The sequence below is a fragment of the Pholis gunnellus genome, assembly GCF_910591455.1.
Source record: "Pholis gunnellus genome assembly, chromosome: 8".
Taxonomy (NCBI): Eukaryota; Metazoa; Chordata; class Actinopteri; order Perciformes; family Pholidae; genus Pholis; species Pholis gunnellus.
Genome location: NC_136534.1, coordinates 18373042 through 18394409, shown reverse-complemented (window position 1 = coordinate 18394409; position 21368 = coordinate 18373042). Strand labels below are relative to the sequence as shown.

The 21368-nt window shown below is 43.8% G+C and overlaps 2 protein-coding genes across 5 annotated transcripts in view; one reads left to right on the top strand and one right to left on the bottom strand.

Moving 5' to 3' along the window:
* The first annotated feature begins 1358 nt into the window (after window positions 1–1358).
* On the top strand, window positions 1359–7310 carry flot1b (flotillin 1b). The gene is made up of 13 exons (XM_079165434.1): window positions 1359–1494; window positions 2226–2276; window positions 2714–2789; window positions 3043–3133; window positions 3602–3745; window positions 3855–3974; window positions 4324–4419; window positions 4524–4676; window positions 4907–5088; window positions 5249–5294; window positions 5429–5566; window positions 5670–5834; window positions 5957–7310. The coding sequence occupies exons 2-13, from the start codon at window positions 2234–2236 to the stop codon at window positions 5984–5986; spliced, it is 1284 nt and encodes a 427-aa protein (XP_079021560.1). The 5' UTR covers window positions 1359–1494; window positions 2226–2233; the 3' UTR covers window positions 5987–7310.
* Window positions 7311–7628: 318 nt separating this feature from the next.
* Window positions 7629–21368, bottom strand: part of ddr1 (discoidin domain receptor tyrosine kinase 1) — a 36404-nt gene continuing 22664 nt past the window's right edge. The window contains exons 9-20 of one of the 4 annotated variants that reach the window (XM_079164266.1): window positions 20216–20462; window positions 19192–19344; window positions 18477–18533; window positions 16936–17102; window positions 15414–15621; window positions 14371–14490; window positions 12611–12912; window positions 12400–12527; window positions 11324–11521; window positions 10970–11237; window positions 10217–10366; window positions 7629–9816 (exon numbers count right to left, since the gene is read on the bottom strand). In XM_079164266.1, coding sequence (XP_079020392.1) covers window positions 9676–9816; window positions 10217–10366; window positions 10970–11237; window positions 11324–11521; window positions 12400–12527; window positions 12611–12912; window positions 14371–14490; window positions 15414–15621; window positions 16936–17102; window positions 18477–18533; window positions 19192–19344; window positions 20216–20462 — 2139 coding nt within the window. In that variant the 3' untranslated portion in view covers window positions 7629–9675. The remainder of the gene's footprint in view (window positions 9817–10216; window positions 10367–10969; window positions 11238–11323; window positions 11522–12399; window positions 12528–12610; window positions 12913–14370; window positions 14491–15413; window positions 15622–16935; window positions 17103–18476; window positions 18534–19191; window positions 19345–20215; window positions 20463–21368) is intronic. The other 3 variants (XM_079164267.1, XM_079164269.1, XM_079164268.1) reach the window with 3 other exon arrangements.

The following is a 21368-nucleotide window of genomic DNA, read 5'->3' as shown; positions in this document are numbered from 1 at the left end:
ATACTTGTATGTAAATGTATATTTATTAAGCAACATAAAAGTTTCCCTTTACTCTTCCAGACCTCCCAGAGACAACGCCGTACTGTAAGAGTTAGATTGTTACTGGTACCAAAAAGCTACAATTGTGTTTGATGAAAGTAAACCAAATATGCAGGAACATAGGTTTCAACTGGTTAAGATAAGATATGAGAGAATTGTCATTATACTGTTGCACAAGACCACAATACAACTTAATTACGATGGCTGTCCCTGATATTAAAAATAATATAGACAAAAATAAAAAAAATAATTTCAAAATAAGAACAGTATTTAAAGTGCTGTCCAGTGTACAAATACACAATAGCGGCATAACATCTATAACGCACAAGGTGTAAACAAGTAGTAGTAGCAGTGTAAGAATAGAGTACTATATACTGTATACATATGAGTGTGTGTGTGTGTGTGTGTGTGTATGGTGACAGCTTTGGGTAAGACGCTGTTTTTCAGTCTCGTGCATGTATCGTCCTGTAACACATGAGAGAGAGGAGAAGTAACGTCACTCCTCCTCGACTCAACAACCTGGACAAAAAGGAGGACAAATCTGTGCTCTCTGTAACCTCACACCAGCGGCAAAGAGTCTGGCCTCAAAAGGTTGAGGTCTGGTCAGAGTGGACAGGATGGGTGAGCCAGGTCTCTGTTCCCAGCTCCCATCAGACAGGAACAAATCCAGAATCCTCCATGTTTATGGTATAATCAGATTGGAGTTAGTGGATTACAGAGTTATGAACTAATCTCTGCTGCGGGATGATTTGTATTCATATGAAATAGTCTAGTTCTGAATTTATTTTAGAAGCGGTTATAGTCCTACCACTGAGACCAATTGTAATGCAAGACTCCATTGCAAGTGTGCACATTAATACTATGATATATAAATACATGAAACATCAAACACATGTTGGTGTGCCCCTACTTCAGACAGTATTCCAGTACATTCATCAATCATGCAGAGCACTGTTGAGATACAGTGGGGATGATTATTAACATGTTTTGTGTTTTTCTAGGTGAACATTGATGTGATTGTTTAAAATGTCATCTCAGACAGTTGCTGTGGGCAATTACTTTTAATATCACGACCTAAACCTAATAATATGTAGATCAGCGCAAAACCATCCCTAACCAGGATCTCAATGCAAAAATATATAGTTGAATTTAACAACTCATGAAAGTGTAGAAAAAACTGAACAATTTAGGGATCATAAAAGTAGACTTTATGGCAGATAGATAGATAGATAGATAGAGTGCAGTTATCATGATCAACCACTAGATAGCGACTGAAGGAGGACGTTCGCGTCGTGAGGATGGGCGTGGTCACTGCACACTTCCCCCTCTTCTCACAGACATTTTTGCCATTCCAGTTGACGGGAAAAGGGCTTAGTAGCTGACCGTTGCAACGCTAAACTGACCTCAAGTTACTCTCTTAAAAAAAGGATTTACTTCTGTATTGATCGGATATCGGTAAGTTACACGGAGCGATCAGTTCGATGTGTTACATCATGTCGGTGTAGTGAATAGATGTGTGGGATAGCTAAACGCAGGTCTGTTTTCCACAGGCGTACGTTGGTGACGTTATCGACCCAGACCCCTACTCCGCTCTTTTTAGCTAACGTTAGCATGCGAGCTAGCCGTCTTTGCAGACCGTTATTCGGTCCTACATTCGTTGTACTATTTGTCCGACATTTGTTTTTACGAGCAGCGATGCGTTTTTGTTCTAATATTCGACAACACGTCGGTCCTTAAAGGGATCAGGCGTCAGTCAGACCGACCCGTCTGCGCTGTATGGGAGTTGTTTATAGGGGGCGGGGCTTGTTCTCTGTTAAAAATATAACGTTCGAAGCTTCATTGACAAAAACATGTCAGTTGTGTTACTGCCAAACTCATCACTGTTTTTACACCTCAATAATCCATCAATCCAAAAAAACGATATTAGGAATGTTAATATCAGTCAATATTGTATCGTGGTGCCATCAATTTAAATTGCATTTAAGGTTCAACACAGAAAATAGTGTCCGATACTGTCAATAAAACCATAATATTGTTTATGACCATTGAGCAGTGGTGCACGTTCTCTACAATACATAAATAAAAATGCACCACAGTGATATCCAAGAAAAAAAATGGCGCTGTCTTTTAAGCTAACCGTATGTCCATCCTCTGATATGCTCTTTTTGGTCTTTGCTTCAAATCAGAAATCAAGATGTTTTACACGTGTGGACCCAATGAAGCCATGGTGGTGTCTGGTGAGATACTTTCTTTCATATCTTTTGCCTACATCTCATGATTATTTCTCTCACAATAAACACCAGATGGTATGAAAAGTTGAGTCATGAAATATTGAATGCTGATGTAATATTGATACACACGTTCAGAAGGCCACTGTACTCTGTGATGTGTCATAACAATCCTGTGATAAAATGAGTTTTGTTTACAGTGAAATGGAAAACTTGTGTCATGTGATTTAATCACCACATGTCTTGTGATGAGATGTTATTGAGCAACACTTAAAGTGTACTCTCAAGCTGTCGTGAATAAACCGCATATTTATATTGTCGTACTACTGGGTTGCACGTTAAACTATGTCCTAGATCGAGTTACTCTATGAATAACCAGCTGTACGTTAATAAATGCCAGCGTATTGTTTATGTTATGTGTTCGCCCCTCCCTTCTTTCTCTGCAGGCTTTGGCCGGTCTCCTCCTCTCATGATTGCTGGAGGAAGAGTGTTTGTCCTCCCTTGTATTCAGAAGATCCAGAGGTGATCCTCTATTCAGTTTCTATTCCTCATAGCAGCTTGATTTTATGTACCGGTCAGCGAACAAGGGAAATGAATGTTGATAGGAGAGATGTGCTTGTATCTTTTCTGACTGCTGTATCCATTAGCATGCTGTTGTTTTGTGGCTGATAATTGACTTAATTCCCTCCGTCTCTCTTATGCTGTGCCTTTTCATTCTTGCTCTTTGTTATTATAGCTCACCCATTCCTTTTTATTTTATGCCTTTTCTTCTCAGAATTGCCCTCAACACTCTGACTCTAAATGTGAAGAGTGACAAAGTCTACACCCGCCATGGGGTCCCTATCTCTGTCACCGGCATTGCTCAGGTATGCTTTGCAAATGAGAATACCATACGGCTTTTATTGAATTGAGTATTACTGATTCATTTACAGTATGAGTGGACGGGAACATGTAACTGTCTAATTACATAAAAACATACAAAATACTGAAACACAAGCTAATTAAACTTATATATTTTGGTCAGAGGATTAGACTCATCGTACCGTGTATAGACCCACAGCATGCATATTCAGTGCAGTTTGAAGGGTATTTACTGTTAGTAAACAAGGGAAAGGAAGATGACACTGTGCTGGATGGAGAGGGCCAATGGGACGACGTCCCCTTAGAGAAAGAATTTAGTGAGTCCTTGGCTATTTTTATAGGAAGTTTATTGTTTTGAAAAGTGCAAAATAGAAAGGAAAAAACATCTGAATGGCATCTATAATGCCAGATTTCTATTTCATGTCTGACCTGCTTCTTGCTTTTTCACATTCTCTTCTCCTGTCTTTATCCAGGTGAAGATCCAGGGCCAGAACAAAGAGATGTTGGCCACTGCCTGCCAAATGTTTATGGGCAAGTCTGAGGCCGAGATCTCCACGATTGCTCTAGAAACACTGGAGGGACACCAGAGAGCCATCATTGCCCATTTGACCGTGGAGGTTGGTGTTCTGAGCGTGTCAAATGGATTTGCTTGACATTTTCCATCTTTAAAAGATTACGTTTATGACTCATCACTCACTTACACAATGTATCTCTCCCTGTGTACAGGAGATCTATCAGGACCGTAAGAAGTTCTCTGAGCAGGTCTTTAAAGTGGCCTCCTCTGACCTGGTCAACATGGGGATCGGTGTCGTCAGCTACACGCTCAAAGATGTTCACGATGATCAGGTACTTCCTGTCTGTTTGGGTTCATTTTCTGCCGGGGCTAATGGCAAACATGTAATGATCAAAATGCCACACACTGATTACTGGAGCAGCAGGAATCTTAAGTGTCGCTGTGAGCCTCAACGTTTTTTATATGAAAGCTTTTAGCCTCACATGATTCCCTCTGTTGCAGTAATGGACTTAAGTAATGATATTGACTCACTGTCTCTGAGACCTCCAGCTGCTCTTTACATTAGTGATGAATTAGGTCTTCAGTGGTAACCACACCGTCTCTTGTTTTTTGTTTGCTGAATGCACTGCCATCCTTTTTAAATGCTTGTCTCACAGCTGACCGTCCCTGTTTCCCTCACAGGACTACCTTCACTCTCTGGGAAAAGCCAGAACAGCTCAGGTGCAGAAGGATGCCAGGATTGGAGAGGCTCAGTACAAACGGGATTCTGTCATGAGGGTAAAATCTGCTTCTATGGACGATCCGAAAATGAGAATAATCGTTGAGTTTGAAAAGAATCCCCAAATTCATCGGTTTTCTGTCCTGCTGCATGCTCTACACAGGAGGCCCACGCGATGCAGGAGAAGGTTTCAGCTCAGTACAAGAACGAGATTGAGATGGCAAAAGCCCAGAGAGACTACGAGCTGAAGAAGGCCGCCTATGATGTTGAGGTCAACACGAAGAAGGCGGAGTCAGAAATGGCCTATCAGCTTCAGGTACAGTTCATGATCTGATCTTCTAGAGCCAATTGCTTTTACGTTTGATATGTTTTTGTTGCACTGGTGAAATGTCTGTTGCACACTACGTCCACACATTTTATTGGGCTGGCTGGTTGAGTTTGTACTAACAGGACCATTGCAGATTGTACATGATACTTGATTACTTTCACGTGATTTGAAGTTTCAGTAGCGTATCATTTTCTTTTTCCTCTTTCTTCCTTCGTCAGGTGGCCAAGACCAAGCAGCGCATTGAGGAGGAGAAAATGCAGATTCAGGTGGTGGAGCGCAGCCAGCAGATCACCCTGCAGGAGCAGGAGATCACCCGTAAGGAGAGGGAGCTGGAGGCCAAAGTGAAGAAGCCGGCAGAAGCAGAGAAGTACCGACTGGAGAGACTGGCTGAGGCGCAGCGGTGAGTCCTGGAGCCACGATACTGTTGTTCTGATGAGATCTATGAAACGTGTAAATCAAGTGATGTGCATCCAACATCCGAACAGCACAGAGAAAGGACACAATTCAATTTGAAATCACTTAAGACAATTTCACAATTCTCCTCTCCTCCCTCCTGGCAGCCTGCAGCTCATCATGGAGGCAGAGGCCGAGGCCGAGAGCATCAAAGTGAGTCCTGGCGCATCTTTCCTATGTTTCTAAAAATACTCCATGCCATTTCCACTTCAACCCGTCCCCGTCTGTAGGCCTGTACATTTCTATTGTAATATCAACTCTGTACATTTCTGTGTGTGTCTGAATAGATGAGGGGCGACGCCGAGGCTTTTGCCGTGGAGGCTAAGGGCCGCGCCGAGGCGGAGCAGATGACCAAGAAAGCAGAAGCCTTCCAGCAGTACAAAGACGGCGCCATGGTGGACATGCTGCTGGAGAAACTGCCACTGGTCAGTCTGACCGTCACGGATGAATGAATAGATGATGAAAATGATCTCTGTCCTCTCTCCCCTCTTCTCTGCATTAATTCCTCTGTTGTTTCTCGTCCTGCAGATGGCAGAGGAGATCAGCAGGCCACTGATGTCGGCTAAAAAGATCACCATGGTGTCCAGTGGTGGCTCAGAGGTGGGAGCGGCCAAACTCACTGGGGAGGTGCTAGATATCATGACCAGGCTGCCTGCCGCTGTGGAGAAACTCACCGGAGTCCGCATCTCCCAGGTAAGCTGCAGCATGTGTGTGTGTGTGTGTGTGTGTGTGTGTGTGTGTGTGAAAGTCCGATGCGAGGCTGAACGACTGCTGCAGCCGGTAACCGCCTCACGTTTCTCTCGTCGACTCTGCAGGTTGTAGGAGCTCCCGGCCTCGTGCATTAAGAAGAGACGAAGAGCAAGAACTAATCAGGAGAGGTGTCCCCAACATTCAGACTAGGAGCTTCACGTCTACTCCTTGTGCCTATAACCACTGCAGCGCCGTAGTCTTGTCCGATTGTCTCTGTGCATGTGTTTCACTGTGTGCGTCTCTTTCCTCGTTCCTGCTCCATCTAAACGTTCTCCGTCATGTTCCTGCTCTGAGCTGTTGTGCTTTCTGCTGTAGATGACAGCAGAAGTAGCTGCGAGGGATAGGATTATTAATGAAGCTGTTATTACCAGGAGACAAAAACCCAAAGTAGGACTTCCTCTCATTGCTGTTTTATACTTGAGTATGCAATCTTTTCTTTTTTACTAAACCAACATTTTTTCTGTATATGGACTTAATCAACCAACTGTCATTCTTTTTTTTTTTTTTTGTGCCTTTCAGTTAAACGGTGCTAAGCTTGTTATCACAGCATCACCTCGTAGTTGTGTGTGTGTGTGTGTGTGTGTGGGCGAATTGTTACTGGACCGAGCTTTGTCTAAAAAGAGACAAAGTCTCTAGTTAATAGTTAACTCCACTACTCTTTTGTAGAAACTGACTTAAATCGTATCAGTTTGAAGGTTGTTTCAGAATGAAGGGGAAGGAGGTTGTTGGTGGGAACGAGCTACGGGGGTTTCCTGTTGAAAGAAATGAAAGTCTGTTGTGGTGGGGAAAAACCGATGTCTGTTGACTTTGCTGCAGCGTCTTCGGAGTCTTTATTAGACACGAGTCAAGGAGAGACATGCATGCTGCCGACTGCTTTGCTTGCTGTCTAGAGTTTAAACTGGCATATGGGAGATGTTCTGTTTGTTGTTCTTTTATAGTGTATAGTGTTTTCTATGATGTGACTATTATAGAGTATAACAGATGTTTAGCTCTTTCCTATTGGAAGGTGTTGAGTAACCGTTCAGCATCTCTGATCAGGAGCTCTTGTTTTCAGACTCTTAACAGAAAAAGCTTTGCAGTTTTGCATTTTGTTATCGCCAAGTGCCTGGTCAATCCACAACCGTCAAGTCGAGTTTACTTCCTTACTTAAACCTATTATACTTTTTCTGTCAGGGAACTTTTACTCATATCCAACTGATCCTAAAGCCATGGGACGTCACTAGGGACGGCCGTAGATGAAAGCCAAATCAGTTTCCACTTGTGTATCTTCTTGTGACTAATCTTTTACTATTCATTAAAACGTGTTGTTGCATGTGTGTACTTTAAGTTGACATAATGACATATAGCTTTAAAAGTAGTGTGCAAGATTTATCTGTAGTGAAATGTTCCAACAATAAAGTAATGGTTTAATCACTGTAACCTGTTGTCTGTTTATTTCTTTTTTTAATTACTTCATTGAAGTTTCATTTAAGACCACATGGAGCAGACTACAGATATAGATCGACAGAATATGAATAAACTATTAATATCCTAATAATCCGTCAAGTAAAATAAGTTCTTCGTCAAATGTGAAGATTCGCTGCTTTTCGGTTTTATATAATTGTAAATTGAATATATTTGTGTATTAGACTATTGCGGTCACCTTTGGGCTCTGAGAAAATATGAAGGGTAATATTCTACTTTCTCATGTTTTGGAATCGATAATGACAACAATCAATAGTCACAGCCCAAGAGCAATTCTTGAAAAGATTAACTTTATTAAAACATCTACAAAAATAGACAACGATGAATTACCATGGCATCAAGGTAGCAAGCGTTCTACAGAGATACAGAAGACCCCAAATGTTACAAAGAGTTTTCCATATATTAGTAAAGGAAATTACAATTCTGTCCTTAAAATATGTACATACTATTATGCTCAACCTCAAAAGACACAAAGGACCAAATCAGACATCAAGGAGTGTCTAAGTACATAAAGTATATATATAAAAATATGGGTTTGGTTGAACTACAGTGTATCAAAAATGACTCAAATGGCACAACCATTGACAATCAGTAAACATGTATTACTTGATAATCTTGATCACCTCAGGACTGATTTACAGCACTATACAGTCAGTAAGGTAGACAGCATTGATTCTACCGCAGTCAGCTTAATGTATTAACGTGGGACAATGCAGAGGTTGATGTCGACATTCACACTAAAGTCAGAACTCCCAGAATTCTGTTAGAGTAATACCGTGACAGTGCGTTTGTAGAGCACGGTTATGCATTTGGATGAGCGAAGATTGAATATTCGATGAGTAAACGCGTCTCAACACACCGAACAAAAGGCTGTCATAAAAATGAGATGAATTGATGATGCCATTCCATTTTGTTTTTTTAAATAATATTTTACATCTCTTGGTTTGGCAATGCCTTGTAGGGAGAAGATTTAACAAGGAAGACAAGACCGTCCTGAACTTTGATCTCCATTGGTTAAAAAAAAACTGAAATCACTGCAGGTGAGATGCATTAGAATCCACATCGACAGGAATCATATCAGGCCCCTCGCAGAGAGGAGTTCCATCATGGCCAGGGATATATGCATGTAGGATTTAAAGTGCAGCTGGTTGTGGAATTTTTCATTTTATCCTTTGTGTCTGGGTCGCAGCCAGATACAAAAAGAAATGCCCAGAACACCTGAGCAGGCGCACCTGAAGACGTCCCGGCCTCTGCCCCAGATGGCAGTATTGTCTCTCTGCTTGGAAAAAGCCGTTCCAGTTTGTGGGTCACGTCTCATCGGCAGCAGCAGGACCCGTTTCCTCAGGTTTCAGAAGTCCATTAGGCACAGTTCTTCTCTCTGTGGCTCAAAGATGGGGTTCAAAAATGGCTTGGACTTTTTGACTGCAATGGGGGTGGAGGTTGATACCTGATGTAATTGCACTGCAGAAATGCTGCTGTTGTCTGGTCCACATCATTTCACATTAGTCCACAATAACTTGGAAGTTACAGCTGTGGATGAGGGTCACTGTGTAAGTTTTTGGGGTTAAGATAAGAGGATTGTCGAAGGGTCGACAAACTGTCTGAGATCTGAAGTTATCAGTCAGCCATGTCTGAAAATCTTTTCATAGACTTTTGGTCAAATTATCATTTTTTTTGTGCCTCAGATGGGCAAAAAGGGGGTGAAGCCGATGACGAAAATGTGTGCATTAGGCTATACATACGATAAATACGAAGACAATCCCTGCATGTCTGAACAATAGGTGTGCTGTTCAGACAAGTTTGTGTGTCATGTGCAGTCACCCGTTACCCTGCATGTAGCAATTATGATGGTTACGCAAAAGTCATGAAACTTAATAAGTGTTCATGTCCGAGCTTGCTGTTGTCGTATTCGGAGAACTTTCCGTCACTCGGCAGCTTCCCGTGTCATTAACTCTACAGCACTTAGTCACCAGTAACACAAAGCCCCCTTGTAATAAAGTATCTGAGAGGAGAGAAAGTTCCTATGCAGACTGCACCCATCACCCGTGAAATGTAGCTCGGACTCTCACCCGTCTAAAGCTGGGGTTAGTTTTGCCTTTGGGGTTGGGGGTCTGATGTGGAAATAAACCGAACCAGCGGTGTCTCAGCCCCATCCACCCAAAAAAGTACAAATATAAAAGCGAGCAACCCACTCTCCCCTCCCATCTGCCTCTGCTGTGCAGCACCTCCACCCCACCTTCCCCACTGTAGCAAGGACGCAGAAACGAACGAGGCGTTTCCCCTCTTCAGCGTTGCCTTTCTCTTCCGTCTGTTGCTCTCTCTACACCATGTTCATGGCGTCCTCCGTAAGAAAGGAGTGGATGTCGGCGAAGGACGGGCGGAGCTTGCAGTCTCTGTTCCAGCAGCTCAACATGAGCTCGAAGAGACCCTGAGGACACACAGCCGGCCTGCTCAGATACACCTGCAAGAGAGAGAGAGGGAGGAAGGTGTTAGGAAGCAGGGACCATTTCATTAATGAGACCTTTTTAGATTTAGATAGATTTATTTTAAACAGGTTACAAATAATAAGAAAACATGTGATAAAGTCTACCCGTTTTCAATTCTGACAAATACCTAAATTAATCTTTATTATTATAACATTTCTTTTTGGTCCAACACAGTTTTTCTCCTGCAGAAAAACATCTTTAATTGTTCTTACAAATAAGAGACGTGGCCCACAGCGCGGCCACTAGAGGGCCACGGATATCATCCGTTTGAAGTCAGTAGCATGTACTACATTCTGGATACAATGTGAAAACATCTCAGGAAATGAAGAACAGCTCTGTTATTATCTGAATAAAACACCAGACTCTGTGTTGTACCTGTCTGCCCTGGTCTCTGAAGAACTCCCCGGCGTTGTCAATGACTTGCTCGTCTGTGAGGTTGGAGTACGGCTGCTCCTGACAAACGCTCAGCATCTCCCACAGAGTGACCCCGAACGCCCACACATCGCTGGCTGTGGTGAACTTACCCTGTGAACACACACAACCACGCAGACAGACATGTTCATCTTCAACATCATAATCTCCATCAGTCTCAAAAGTACTATCTGTTGCTAAAGGATGAGACATTTACTCGATTTACTTTACATACGAGTTCATCATTATTGAACTTTACATATTTTTAGCACTCATTTTTAAACAAAGCAGAAAAGGTTTAAGAAGTTTCCCCTGGATTCATGAGTCTGTGGATCCAACGGTTGTATTTCCTGCTAGACAAAGACACTGACTACCAAAGTTTACAGTAAACAAGCTCATGTTTGTTGCACATACAAACCAGAAAAAGAGGAAAAAAAGGGCAGAAAATTCATTTGCGCTGATTTGTTGAACAGATTCCCTCTAAAGTAGTTGGTATTTTACACAATGGAAATTATATTTAAAAAATGCTCACATGGATTTTACTTAAACAAACTCCTAGATTTGAAAAACAAATATATTGTTGTAATAGGTTATTATAATTGATCCTGGTCAACAATGTGACACACAGTATTGCGATCATCACACACCATCAGATGCACAAACACACACACACACACACACACACACACACACACACACACAGTCCTGTCCTCTCACCATGAGTATACACTCCCAGGCCATCCAGCGTATTGGCAGCACAGCTCTGCCCTGGATCCTGTAGTAGTCTCCTGCATACAAGTTCCTGCTCATGCCAAAGTCAGCTATCTTGATGTGACGCTCACCGCCCCGATCCTCTCCGCTCTCACCCTTCTCACCCCCGACCAGACAGTTACGCGTGGCCAGATCCCGGTGCACAAAGTTGAGGGAGGAGAGGAACTTCATTCCTGACGCAATCTGGCTGGCCATGGAGATGAGGGCCGGGTAACTGGGAATAACGAATAAATCAAAACTTTGACTGTTTGTTCATCCAAATCCTGAGTGTATGCGTGTGTGTGCACATCTCTGGCTTACCTGATGGTCGGGGTGTTATGTGTCGGTCCCGTCTTGTCCAGAAGCACTCGGTGGGACAGATACTGGTTCAAGTCTCCACATTCCATGTACTCAGTGACCATACAGAGGGGATCACTGCTCACACACACTCCCAGCAGACGGATGATGTTCGGGTCCTTCAGGCGAGACAGGATCTTCACCTCTTTCAGGAAGTCGTTCCTACCAGGACAAGGAGGAACCAAGATGAAGGGATATCGCACAGGAAAGATGAAGAGTGAAACACGCGGATTTTAGGCTTCATGTAAAAAAAAAGAAATGGCTAGAATCGACACCACCGCCTGGAGCTCTGGCCGGCTGTTCACCTCATCGATTTGTTTTGCGGATCAATATGTTTGTGGTGCTCCACATTAGCTCACATGAGATCGGAGCTTTATCTGCCCAGTGCCACAAGAGCAGAGAGCCAAAGTAAGCACGCAGCTGGTGACGAGAGTCAGACATCTAGAAAACCACAGAGGCCAAAGTATGTTATTGGTGGACTGAATCAGATGAGCAAATCAGGGCTAAAATGTGAGAAAATATTAGAAGAGTAGTTGACGGATGAAAAGAATCTCAGCCATGCTTCTGCTGAACAGCTAAGTAATTTCATGCAGTTGATAATGAGGAATTGATAAGATGATGTGCTATGTGAAGGCTGGGTCCACAATCTTTTCTCCATCACCTGGAAAGTAATATTGCAGCAGAAATATTTTAAAGCTATAACTAAAACATTTTTATTGAATGGTACATTCCTAAAATATATATTCTCAGTTCTCAAGGAAGTCAATCAATTTTCCTGGCAGCGGCTACACACCTCTAAATACACCCTGATATTCCAGAAACATCCGAGGTACTCTGAATGAAAGTTAAAAATGCATTATTAAATCACGGATGTTGACGTGTTTCAACCGTTTCATCAGGGTGTGACATGGAAATTTAAAAACTCAGTGGGTCATGTGACACTGCAGGTCAGTTCTTTTTCAAGAGAAGCCCGAGAAGGTGGAAAGAAGAAGTGTGAACCACAATGACGCCAGGCTCGGCTGTGTAGCGATGTTACACACCTGGCGTTCTTGGAGGCGTCCGGGCGCAGGATCTTCACTGCCACCAGAAGAGGGCGACCTTTTCTCACATTGAAGGGGAACTCCAAGTTGAGAAGGTCCTGAGGGTTCTCGATTTCACACAGGTGAACCTTTGACCAAATAAATACTGACATTGGTAAAAGCACAACCAACCCTCCCTCCACACACGAAACATTTTCGGGTCATTCCTCACCTCTCCAAACTGTCCCTCTCCCAGCTTCTCCTTGAAGATGAGATATTGGCGCGGCAGCTCCGGCAGCGGGGTGGCGTCGGCCCCGGGGCTCGAGGAGGTCAAGGCGGGCACGGCGTAGGTGTTGTTACCGCTGACACCCTGCAGGCTCACGATGTCCGCCTCAGCGTAATGAGGAACGCTGGGAGGCAGTGGGGGAGAAACGGGGGGAGACAGGGAGGGGTACGGAGGAGAGCCAGGGTAGGGAGGCGGCTCCTCCTGAGTTGGGGGGAAACCCTTCTCCATGTCCATGTCCAAACCACAGGCTGAAGGGAGGAGGACGAGACAGACAGGGTGGATTAAATGATAGATTTGAAGAGTTGTGTGATTAAAAACAGCTTTGTTTTGATTGAAGACGGTTTGTTAGCGAGAGAATCGCATGCTATCACAAACTGGTTATAAAAAGGGATAGTTTGGATTTGAGGGAACTTCATGACAAAAATAAAAACAAAAAACCTCTTTGTGCAACACTTTTTAGAAATACATCTTATCCTAAAACTGAAAAAACCCAGCCTAAAACAATAAAACACAGGATAATTAAAATACTTGCAGAGATGGATAACACATTTGGTGAATTGCCTATTATTACTATTTTTCCTGCTTAATTCCTAAACGTCTTTTTGATCACATAGCAGGTATTCAAATTACAAAAAAAACATAGCTGTGATGGATGAATCTTTCTGGGATACTGTAGTGATCTGTTCTATTTTCTTTAAACTAAATAAGAATCTACTGCTGTACCTGCACATACGATTTCAAGTTTTGATTTAACAAAAAGGTGCAACAACCTAACAAAACACGTTCAGCTCCAACGAGGCTCTGACAGCGCACATAAGTCAAAGATTTGTGAGGAGTGTGGCTGAATACCAAGTTGTTACAACCTTGTTAAAATGATAATGCAGACAGCCACGAATGGGAATACTGCATCGCAATATAACAGATAACATTGATGCTGTACTCAAAGATATTCAACAAAAATTGTTGACACCAGGGCAACACTAAGTACACAACCCTTAACATGTATAGTAATGCATATCTTTTTTTTAAGTCGGGCCTTTTGTTATTCCACAGATTCACACAGTGGTGCTCTGAGGTAAATGCTGATGTCGGCATTCTAACGTCCTCACATCCCAGCAATGTTAAAAATGTTTTGTTAAGCTGGTGTACTGTTTTACCATGTTAACCACTTAAGTTTACCATGTAAGCACGTGAACATTTACTGATTAGCACTGAACACAGTACAAAGCCTACATTAGTTTTGCAGGTATTCAACAAATTAAAACCTGATGGTGGAGCTAGAAGTCACCAAATTCAGTAGGATTCATCCACTGGGCACCTGTACAAAAATGTCATGTTGACTCATTCAATACTTGTTGAGATACGTCAGTGAAGACCAAACAGCCAGACATCAGCTAAACAAAAGGCGTCTGTGAGTTTGTACTTCTCTGGGTACGTTTGAAAATGAGTACAGTTCCCCAAATATCAAACTATCCCTTCAAACAAAGTTATTTGGAGTGGTGACTGGTTAGTGAATGAGAGTGACTAATTATGTGAGTAACAGGAAGGATGATGATGGTCGAGCACATGCTAAAGAGACGTCATCATCACTATCATATCCCAGAAGCATCTCTGTGTGAGAGCACTTCTAACGTCCCCGCCCTGAAAGGTAGGTAGAGAGGAAGGGGCCCCTCCTGACTGTGTCGGCCCAGTCTGAGGTCTCTTACCCTGGGGCACATTGAGGCTCTTTTCCTGAGCCTGAGAGGTGCTGGGGACGACTAGGGGTCTGGAGCCATTTCTGTGATCTGACAGGAGCAGGTCATAGGCTGGGTTGTTTAACAGCAAGGCTGGGAGAGCACACACACATAACCAAAAACACACAAACACGTACGGGACGAGGCGCGGTGCACGCAGGAGTCATGATATGGATCGTACAAAGTGGCACAAAATACACAAACACACGACGAAACATAATGACAACCATTAGCATGGCACTGTTAGCATGTCCATTATAACACAAGAGAAGGAGGAGAGGTTGCACTGACACGTGGAGCAGATGAGCAAAGCAAGAACAGGCAAAGTTAACACAACTTGAGCAAACATAACAAGAAACAGTGGATGGAATAATGTTTCTGTTTCTCATGTTATTTCAAACTCATACAGGCGCCTCGTAAAGACGGCATGCAGACCTCCAGTGGTGCAAAGCAAGCTAAGGAATGCTTTTCTCTCTCTCTTTATTCCTCTTTTTCTCCTCCCTCCTTTCTTTTTCTTCCCTTTTCTCAGAACAATGGCTCTTTTGTGCTTCCCTCTGCGCCGCGCATCCTTATGGAGGCACTCTTCCTCCCGGGGTGTTTGGTTTGATTTACTTTTGTTTGGTGAAACACATTGCAGGACCATTGTTTCTTGATGTGCGTGCCACATTTTCTCTCCTATTGCTTCCCCTTTGCACGTGAGTTTGCTCATTGATAGGATCAACAAATGAAAAAGCACGCAGACAGGCACGCAAACGAGGAAGTCTTCACAAGCCACATACATATTTGTGGACATTTAAATGATGTACAAAGTTGTTTTTTCCACTGACTCGTTGCTAATTGTGTGTGACTAGAGCTCAATCTCTGTCCACATGTATTTAGCATGCGGGCTGTTTTACTGCATGTCGGCATGTTCTACTAAATGTGATTTCTCTGGACTAAACCACTCGGCTCCAACAGAAACAACAGACCCTGTCCTATCCACCAATGGACTCCATAACTGTGTGTTTGAAACCAACCTGTGCCGTCTCTGGGATCCCGTGGCCGGAGCAGAGCGCTGGGCTCTTGATACTCTCCTTCTCCCTCTCGGTCATGGTCGCGGTCGTCGGGGAAAGTGTGGATGCGCTGGTAGCGGCTGGAGTAGCTGTGTGTGTTGTTGATGACCACGTTGTCCAAGGGGACTGACAGGTGAACCCGCAGCTCATCACTGGACAGACTACCCTGGGCCTGGGAGGGCAGAGGATTCACAGGTAATGCAGGAAATACAAGATGCGGGCAACGTGGCCAGTTTATTAAGTTCAGCTTGGTAAAACTAATGCGGTCTACTAGAACAGTCCTGCAATAAACCCTGTTCATGTTCAGAGAGGTGTTGAGTCCACTTCATCTACCATAATGTCCAACCCGTATACATTTATGAGGGTAGGCTACATACCTCTCAGTAAAACACAAAACTACCTCTCAACACCTCTTTTTCCCTGACTGAACATCATAATTGGCTGTTGTTTTGGACTGCATCAGTTTTATCTACCTGTATCTAATAAGAGTGTGAATGTAACATTTGAATTCCTAAAGCAGATGGTGATCAAACTGTGGAAACGGCCTCTAATCTTGAATTCACATCCAGATGGCGATCCAGTGGTGCTCTGCCAAAAGACTGGCAGTTGTTATCTTAGCCTGTTATCAGTCATTTCTATCTGGTTTAAAGAAACAGTTTAGCCTAATCACACAGGAATACATGTTCTCACTTAGGGTTATTTATTCTGTGGAATGTAGTTACAATGAAAGCTGTTCACAGAAAGATCTATGGATTATCCAAAATAACCATCACATTGTTTCTGGAAAAGCAATCAGATTCAGATCTTTGAGCAACACAAACAACATTTATTTTACTCTATTGTACTTGGGTGGTAACAGATATCTCATTAGACAGATGGTTCAAAAGTTTTCCTACTAAAACAAAGACTTCTCTAGTTACAACCATATATTATCTGTAACCGCTTATCCTTCACTGGGTCACGGGGGGGGGCTGCAGCTGATCCCAGCTGACATTGGGGCGAGAGAGGGGGGGGGGGGTTCTCCAGGCAATCGCAGGGCTGACGCATACAGACAACCATTCATGCTCACATTCACGCCTACGGGCAAGGAACGTCCACACTGTTAAGAGAATGTGGCCATATCGACTCAGACCTGAGCGATCGGATCTCAAACGCATCCTAAATGCTTCTTGGGAGCATTAAAACCTGCACTTATAAATCACCCGAGACGCATGTTACTGCGAGGTCCGAACAAGGTCTTTGAGTCAACAATTAACCGAACCTGCTTGTTTTTGGACTGTGGGAAGAAGCCAGAGAACCCGAAGAGAACCCACGCTAACACGGGGAGAACTCCACACAGAAGGGCCCGAGCCGACCAGCGGGTTCGAGCCCAGTAACCCTCTTGCTGTGAGGAGACAGTGCTACTGCACAACTATGCCGCCCACCACTACGGCCAAATCACCAACTGCAAAAAAAAAAAAGAGGCTGCTTTTGCATGTTGACTCACCTTGCCCAGTATCTTTTTCCAGTACTGCCTCCACAGAATGACAGCTATCACAGCCAGCAGCAGAAGGATGATGCCCACCAGGCAGCCAATCAGAATAGCTGTATTACTGCGGTCATCCTTGGCTACAGGAAGTCCCGCCCTTGGAGTGTTGGCACCAAATTCTGCATCTTGAGGAGGAAAAAACACAGTTGGAAATGTTAGGTTTGTGTATGTGTACGAGCTTGATTGTGTTATTTCGTAGGTCTGATGGGATGTGTATAGATCACTATGCAGCACCGTCTATTTCACTGTGTGTCAACATGCTGGCATGAGTTAATGCACAGTTCAGCCTGTGAGCATTAGCTCTTTCAGTGCAGTCACGCACACCAACGTGGTTTCATCAGGTTTATGAAACATCTGATGGGGATTGTCTCTGTTTGCATGCATCCAATATGCCTGCAGAGCTTTCCATCGCCCCCTGCTTTGAGAACACAATGTGAACTCTGCTTTGCTTCAGCTTTGGAGTTAAATATTAATCACAATGATCCAGTTATTTTTTCTCTCCCTTGAAGGTCAAATGTGGCATGCTATTTGAATGAAGGATGGAGCTGAACTCTTAAAACAACTTTAACAGAATAAGTGACGGTTTGTAATGGATTGCTCAGCTAAGGCAGAGTGTCCATGTCACGGGTTTTTTCTGGCAGAAAAATGCTGGCCGGGGCGGAGGGCAGGGTGGGGGGGCTTCATCCACAGTGACGTCACCAGTGGCTTTCTGAAAAGTTCAGAGATTTTCAACTACAAGCGGAAAAAATTGAGTGCAATTGGGGTGCACTCTGAAAACAGATGCTTGGCGTAGTGGTTTTTCCTCTGGGCGGAAATATGTGGCCGCATGTGCCCTCTGCTCATTGGGGAAATCATTCTAAAAAGACACTGGCGCTCAGAAAAAAAATGCTACATGGACACTAAAAAAAAAAAGAACAAAAAACTGGCACACAAAACATGATGCTTTTATGTGCATATACAAATATACACCTGCAAGCACACACACTCATACAAGCCACCACGTTGTCATAACAGAAAACAACCGCTTTCTCTCTCCCAATCAGTTTAACACCATGCGGGTAATAAATAAACCCAAACAAAGCCGCTCAACCACAGCCAGTACCGAGGACAAAGCAGCATACACGCCACAGAAAACCATTTCCAGTTTTATTAAATAGCCTGTTATTGTTTAGCTGTGTAGTACAGAGCCAGTTTCCCGAAAAAAAATAAAAACATGCAGTTTTGCAGAGACCGCAGGAAGCCAAGTTGTTATTGTACATAAATATGATGTACTTTAGCTGTGTTAGTGCTTTTCCTACAGCTGTATATCTTCAAACTCAGGGGACAGATTCCAGTGTCAAAGCCTGCCCCTGCAACCGTTCCTCCGTTATACACTCCACCGAGCAGTGAGACAGTTTTAAGATGCTGGAGGAGGGCCAGAGCGGATGGAGTTATCTCCCGTCCCCTCGGTTCATCTGCTCTGTCCATTTCATTGTTGTTGTTTTTTTTTGCTCTCTCACCTGACAGTGTCCAGTTACCAGTGGTGTCCATCATGAAGGAGGTGTTGGTGGGGGGTTCTGGAGGAGCGAGGGATGGACAAAGGAGGAATGTGTGAGAAGAGAGGTGCTGAAGACTCAGAAGAGGGTGATGAGGAGAGGAAGGCTTTTTTGGCTTTTCATCCATGTAAATCAAAATCACTAAAAGTTCACACTGACTTTTTAAAAGCCAGACTGAGATGATTAAAATCTCAAGAATTTAAAATTGAAACATTTGACCTTTAATACTAAGCCAGATTTTGCCTGCCCTTTAAGTACAATGAAATCTATAAGACAAGCGTCCGGCGGTGACTCCGGTCCAGCAAATGTTTGGCTCAAAGCCAAAGAATCTCAGAGATTGTGATAAAGAGGGCGGCTCGTCAGACGTGGGCCTCCTTTGGCACTGCCTGCCTTTTGGCTCTGCTTTAGACACATGGCTTAGACACACTGCCGACATGCCCACACTCATCATAACTGCAGAGAAAGAGACGGGCACAGAGGCTAGAGGTGAAGAGGGAGAGATCAGGGGATTTAGAGAGGCAGGAGAGAGCAGAAATTATAGACGAAGCAGCGTGGTGGGTGACGAAAGAGGACCACTGAGAAAGAATGGTTGGTGGAAAGGAAGATAGTAAATACAAGGAGATGTGGAGATGGAGAGCAGGGGGGATAAAATACGAATAGCTGGAACAGCAGGACTCACCAGATGGGCCGGCAGTGATGTTGGAGGAGCTGTGGCTGGACGTGGGAGAGGAGGAAGTGAGGTTGACGGGCGGAGGAGAGGAACTGGTGGTAGGAATCTTAGGAAGATTAGAAGGAAATGAATCCTTCTCTGTTGCATCCTTCTCAAATGGCTCTGGGTAAAGAGAAAGAGAGGAAGAGCGTGGGGAGACCATTTAATGAAAATGAATCATGTTTTATAGGACGTGACTAATCTGAAGGATTTTGTGTTGACAAACCGCTACCGTGGTGACCCTAAATTTACTGGCCAACCAACCATGGCAATAACAACATCAGCTGTCCCATATAAGAAGATTAGGCTACGAGATTTAGTGACCGGAGCCGACATGCCAGATCACCGCTGGGTCAATTAATTAGAGCTACCTGAGTACAGTGTGATTACGGAGCACTTTGCTGATTCTTATCACGCTGAAACTGACCGATTAGTCACAGCAATCTCAGCTGGAGAGCAGCAGAGGAGTCCTCTGTCTGACTTCCAATCAGATACGCCTAAATACGTCTTTACTGAAGATATCAAAACCCCCTTTGTGTTTGCTGCGAGGGTCTGTTCCAGTCCGTAAACAGGACGATGGTGAAGATAACAGACGGAAGGAAAGGACATCGGCATAACTTTTTTCTGATACCTTAAATCCATTAAAAGCAAACAGTAAGGACAAAAACGTGTGATTTTGTCACAGAAACAAATCTCGCTCACATTGAGTCTCACTTGACTTTTACTTTGAGCATTTCAAGAATGCTGACTGGACTTGCACCCATTGTAACAATCCTTTTCGGTTATCTCCTTTCCTGTTGCGGCCGTCTATATTTAGCTATTGTTTGGGCAAAGTCAAATCTCTACTGGGCCTCCAGGACAGTGCTGGACATAGTTGGTAGAATATGTGTGGCAAAAAAGTGCAAAGCCATTATAGAGAGAGAAAAAAAAACTGCCTGTCAGAGCCACAGAAACACATATCTCACATGTGAAAAAAAATAAACTGGTTTCCTACCAGAGAGGAAGGATATCTCGCTGATGAGGAGCCAGCGGTCAGCGAAGTAGAATTTGCAGCGGAGGATCTGAGCCGGCCGGCCGCCCAGTGGGAGCGAGATGGGTCGTGAGGAGGGGTCTTTGAGATCCTCAAGGGGCACCAGCAGAGTGAGTTCAGGGGACCAGGGCTGGAGGATGCCAGGCTTGAAAAGACACTCTACCTTGCTGAAGACTCTCACACCCTGAGTGTGGCGGTTGTTACTGTGCACCTAGAGGAGGGAGACAAGAGAGGGTAATAGAAAGACAGACAAAGAGATAAAAGAGGTTGTCCTTTAACTATCCAAACACCTGATTTAGCTCAACCCTCATGCGTTATTCATTCATTCATTACTCGCAGAGAGGCACATAGAGATTCAGTTAACACACAAAATTAATGACACATTCTCATCCTGTTCCACCGTAATTGCTTTGGCACGACATAAGAGCCGAGCAGGACTACAAATTAACAAAATTAGAACACAGGAGGGGTAAAGAAAGGATGCAGGAAAAGAAAGTGTGTGACAGAAGGCCGATGGAGGGGAGGGGATGATATATCTTTCCTGTTTTTACAAGCAGGGAAAGGCCAAAGAGAGGAGAATCCAAGGAGGAGGGAGGCTGATTAAATGAGTGAGCGAGAGGTCAAAACTATAGATCTAGGAGATAAAAAAGTAAGGCGATGGTGGGAGGTTCTGTTCCGCTAAGAGAGAAGGGGAGGTGCAACGGCTGCTCTGACAGGTTAGCGATTAACCTCACACTTACTGAGAGGCCAGCCATGCTAACCTAACCCACATGTTAATGCACACACACATACACACACACACACGAGGCAGGAAGAACAGCTGCACTAGATGCTGAGTTAACGTGTAACTGATTCTATCTGAAAGGGGACAAAAATGGGGGGTTGGGGTGTGTATTGTATGTTGATGCTAGTGGTGGGGGACTAATAAGTCAACAGAACCCAAGTAATTCACTACTCCTTCAGGGAAAACGGCTCAAATGACCTGCGCAAAGCTACATTTGAGAGCATAACACTGCATTCATTATGTTTTGCTTGTTTCATCATAAATCTAACCTACATTCATGAGTTCCCTCTGATCTCTTGGTTTCGTTTCCCCCCCTCTTCCACATGAGCTTAC

What these genes read in the sequence shown, in the direction of transcription:
- flot1b (XM_079165434.1), top strand. Translation starts at nt 2,234, where the DNA reads ATGTTTTACACGTGTGGACCCAATGAAGCCATGGTGGTGTCTG. An exon ending in TGTATTCAGAAGATCCAGAG is followed by an intron (nt 2,790 to 3,042) that starts GTGATCCTCTAT and finishes TTTTCTTCTCAG; the next exon opens with AATTGCCCTCAACACTCTGA. An exon ending in CTGTCACCGGCATTGCTCAG is followed by an intron (nt 3,134 to 3,601) that starts GTATGCTTTGCA and finishes GTCTTTATCCAG; the next exon opens with GTGAAGATCCAGGGCCAGAA.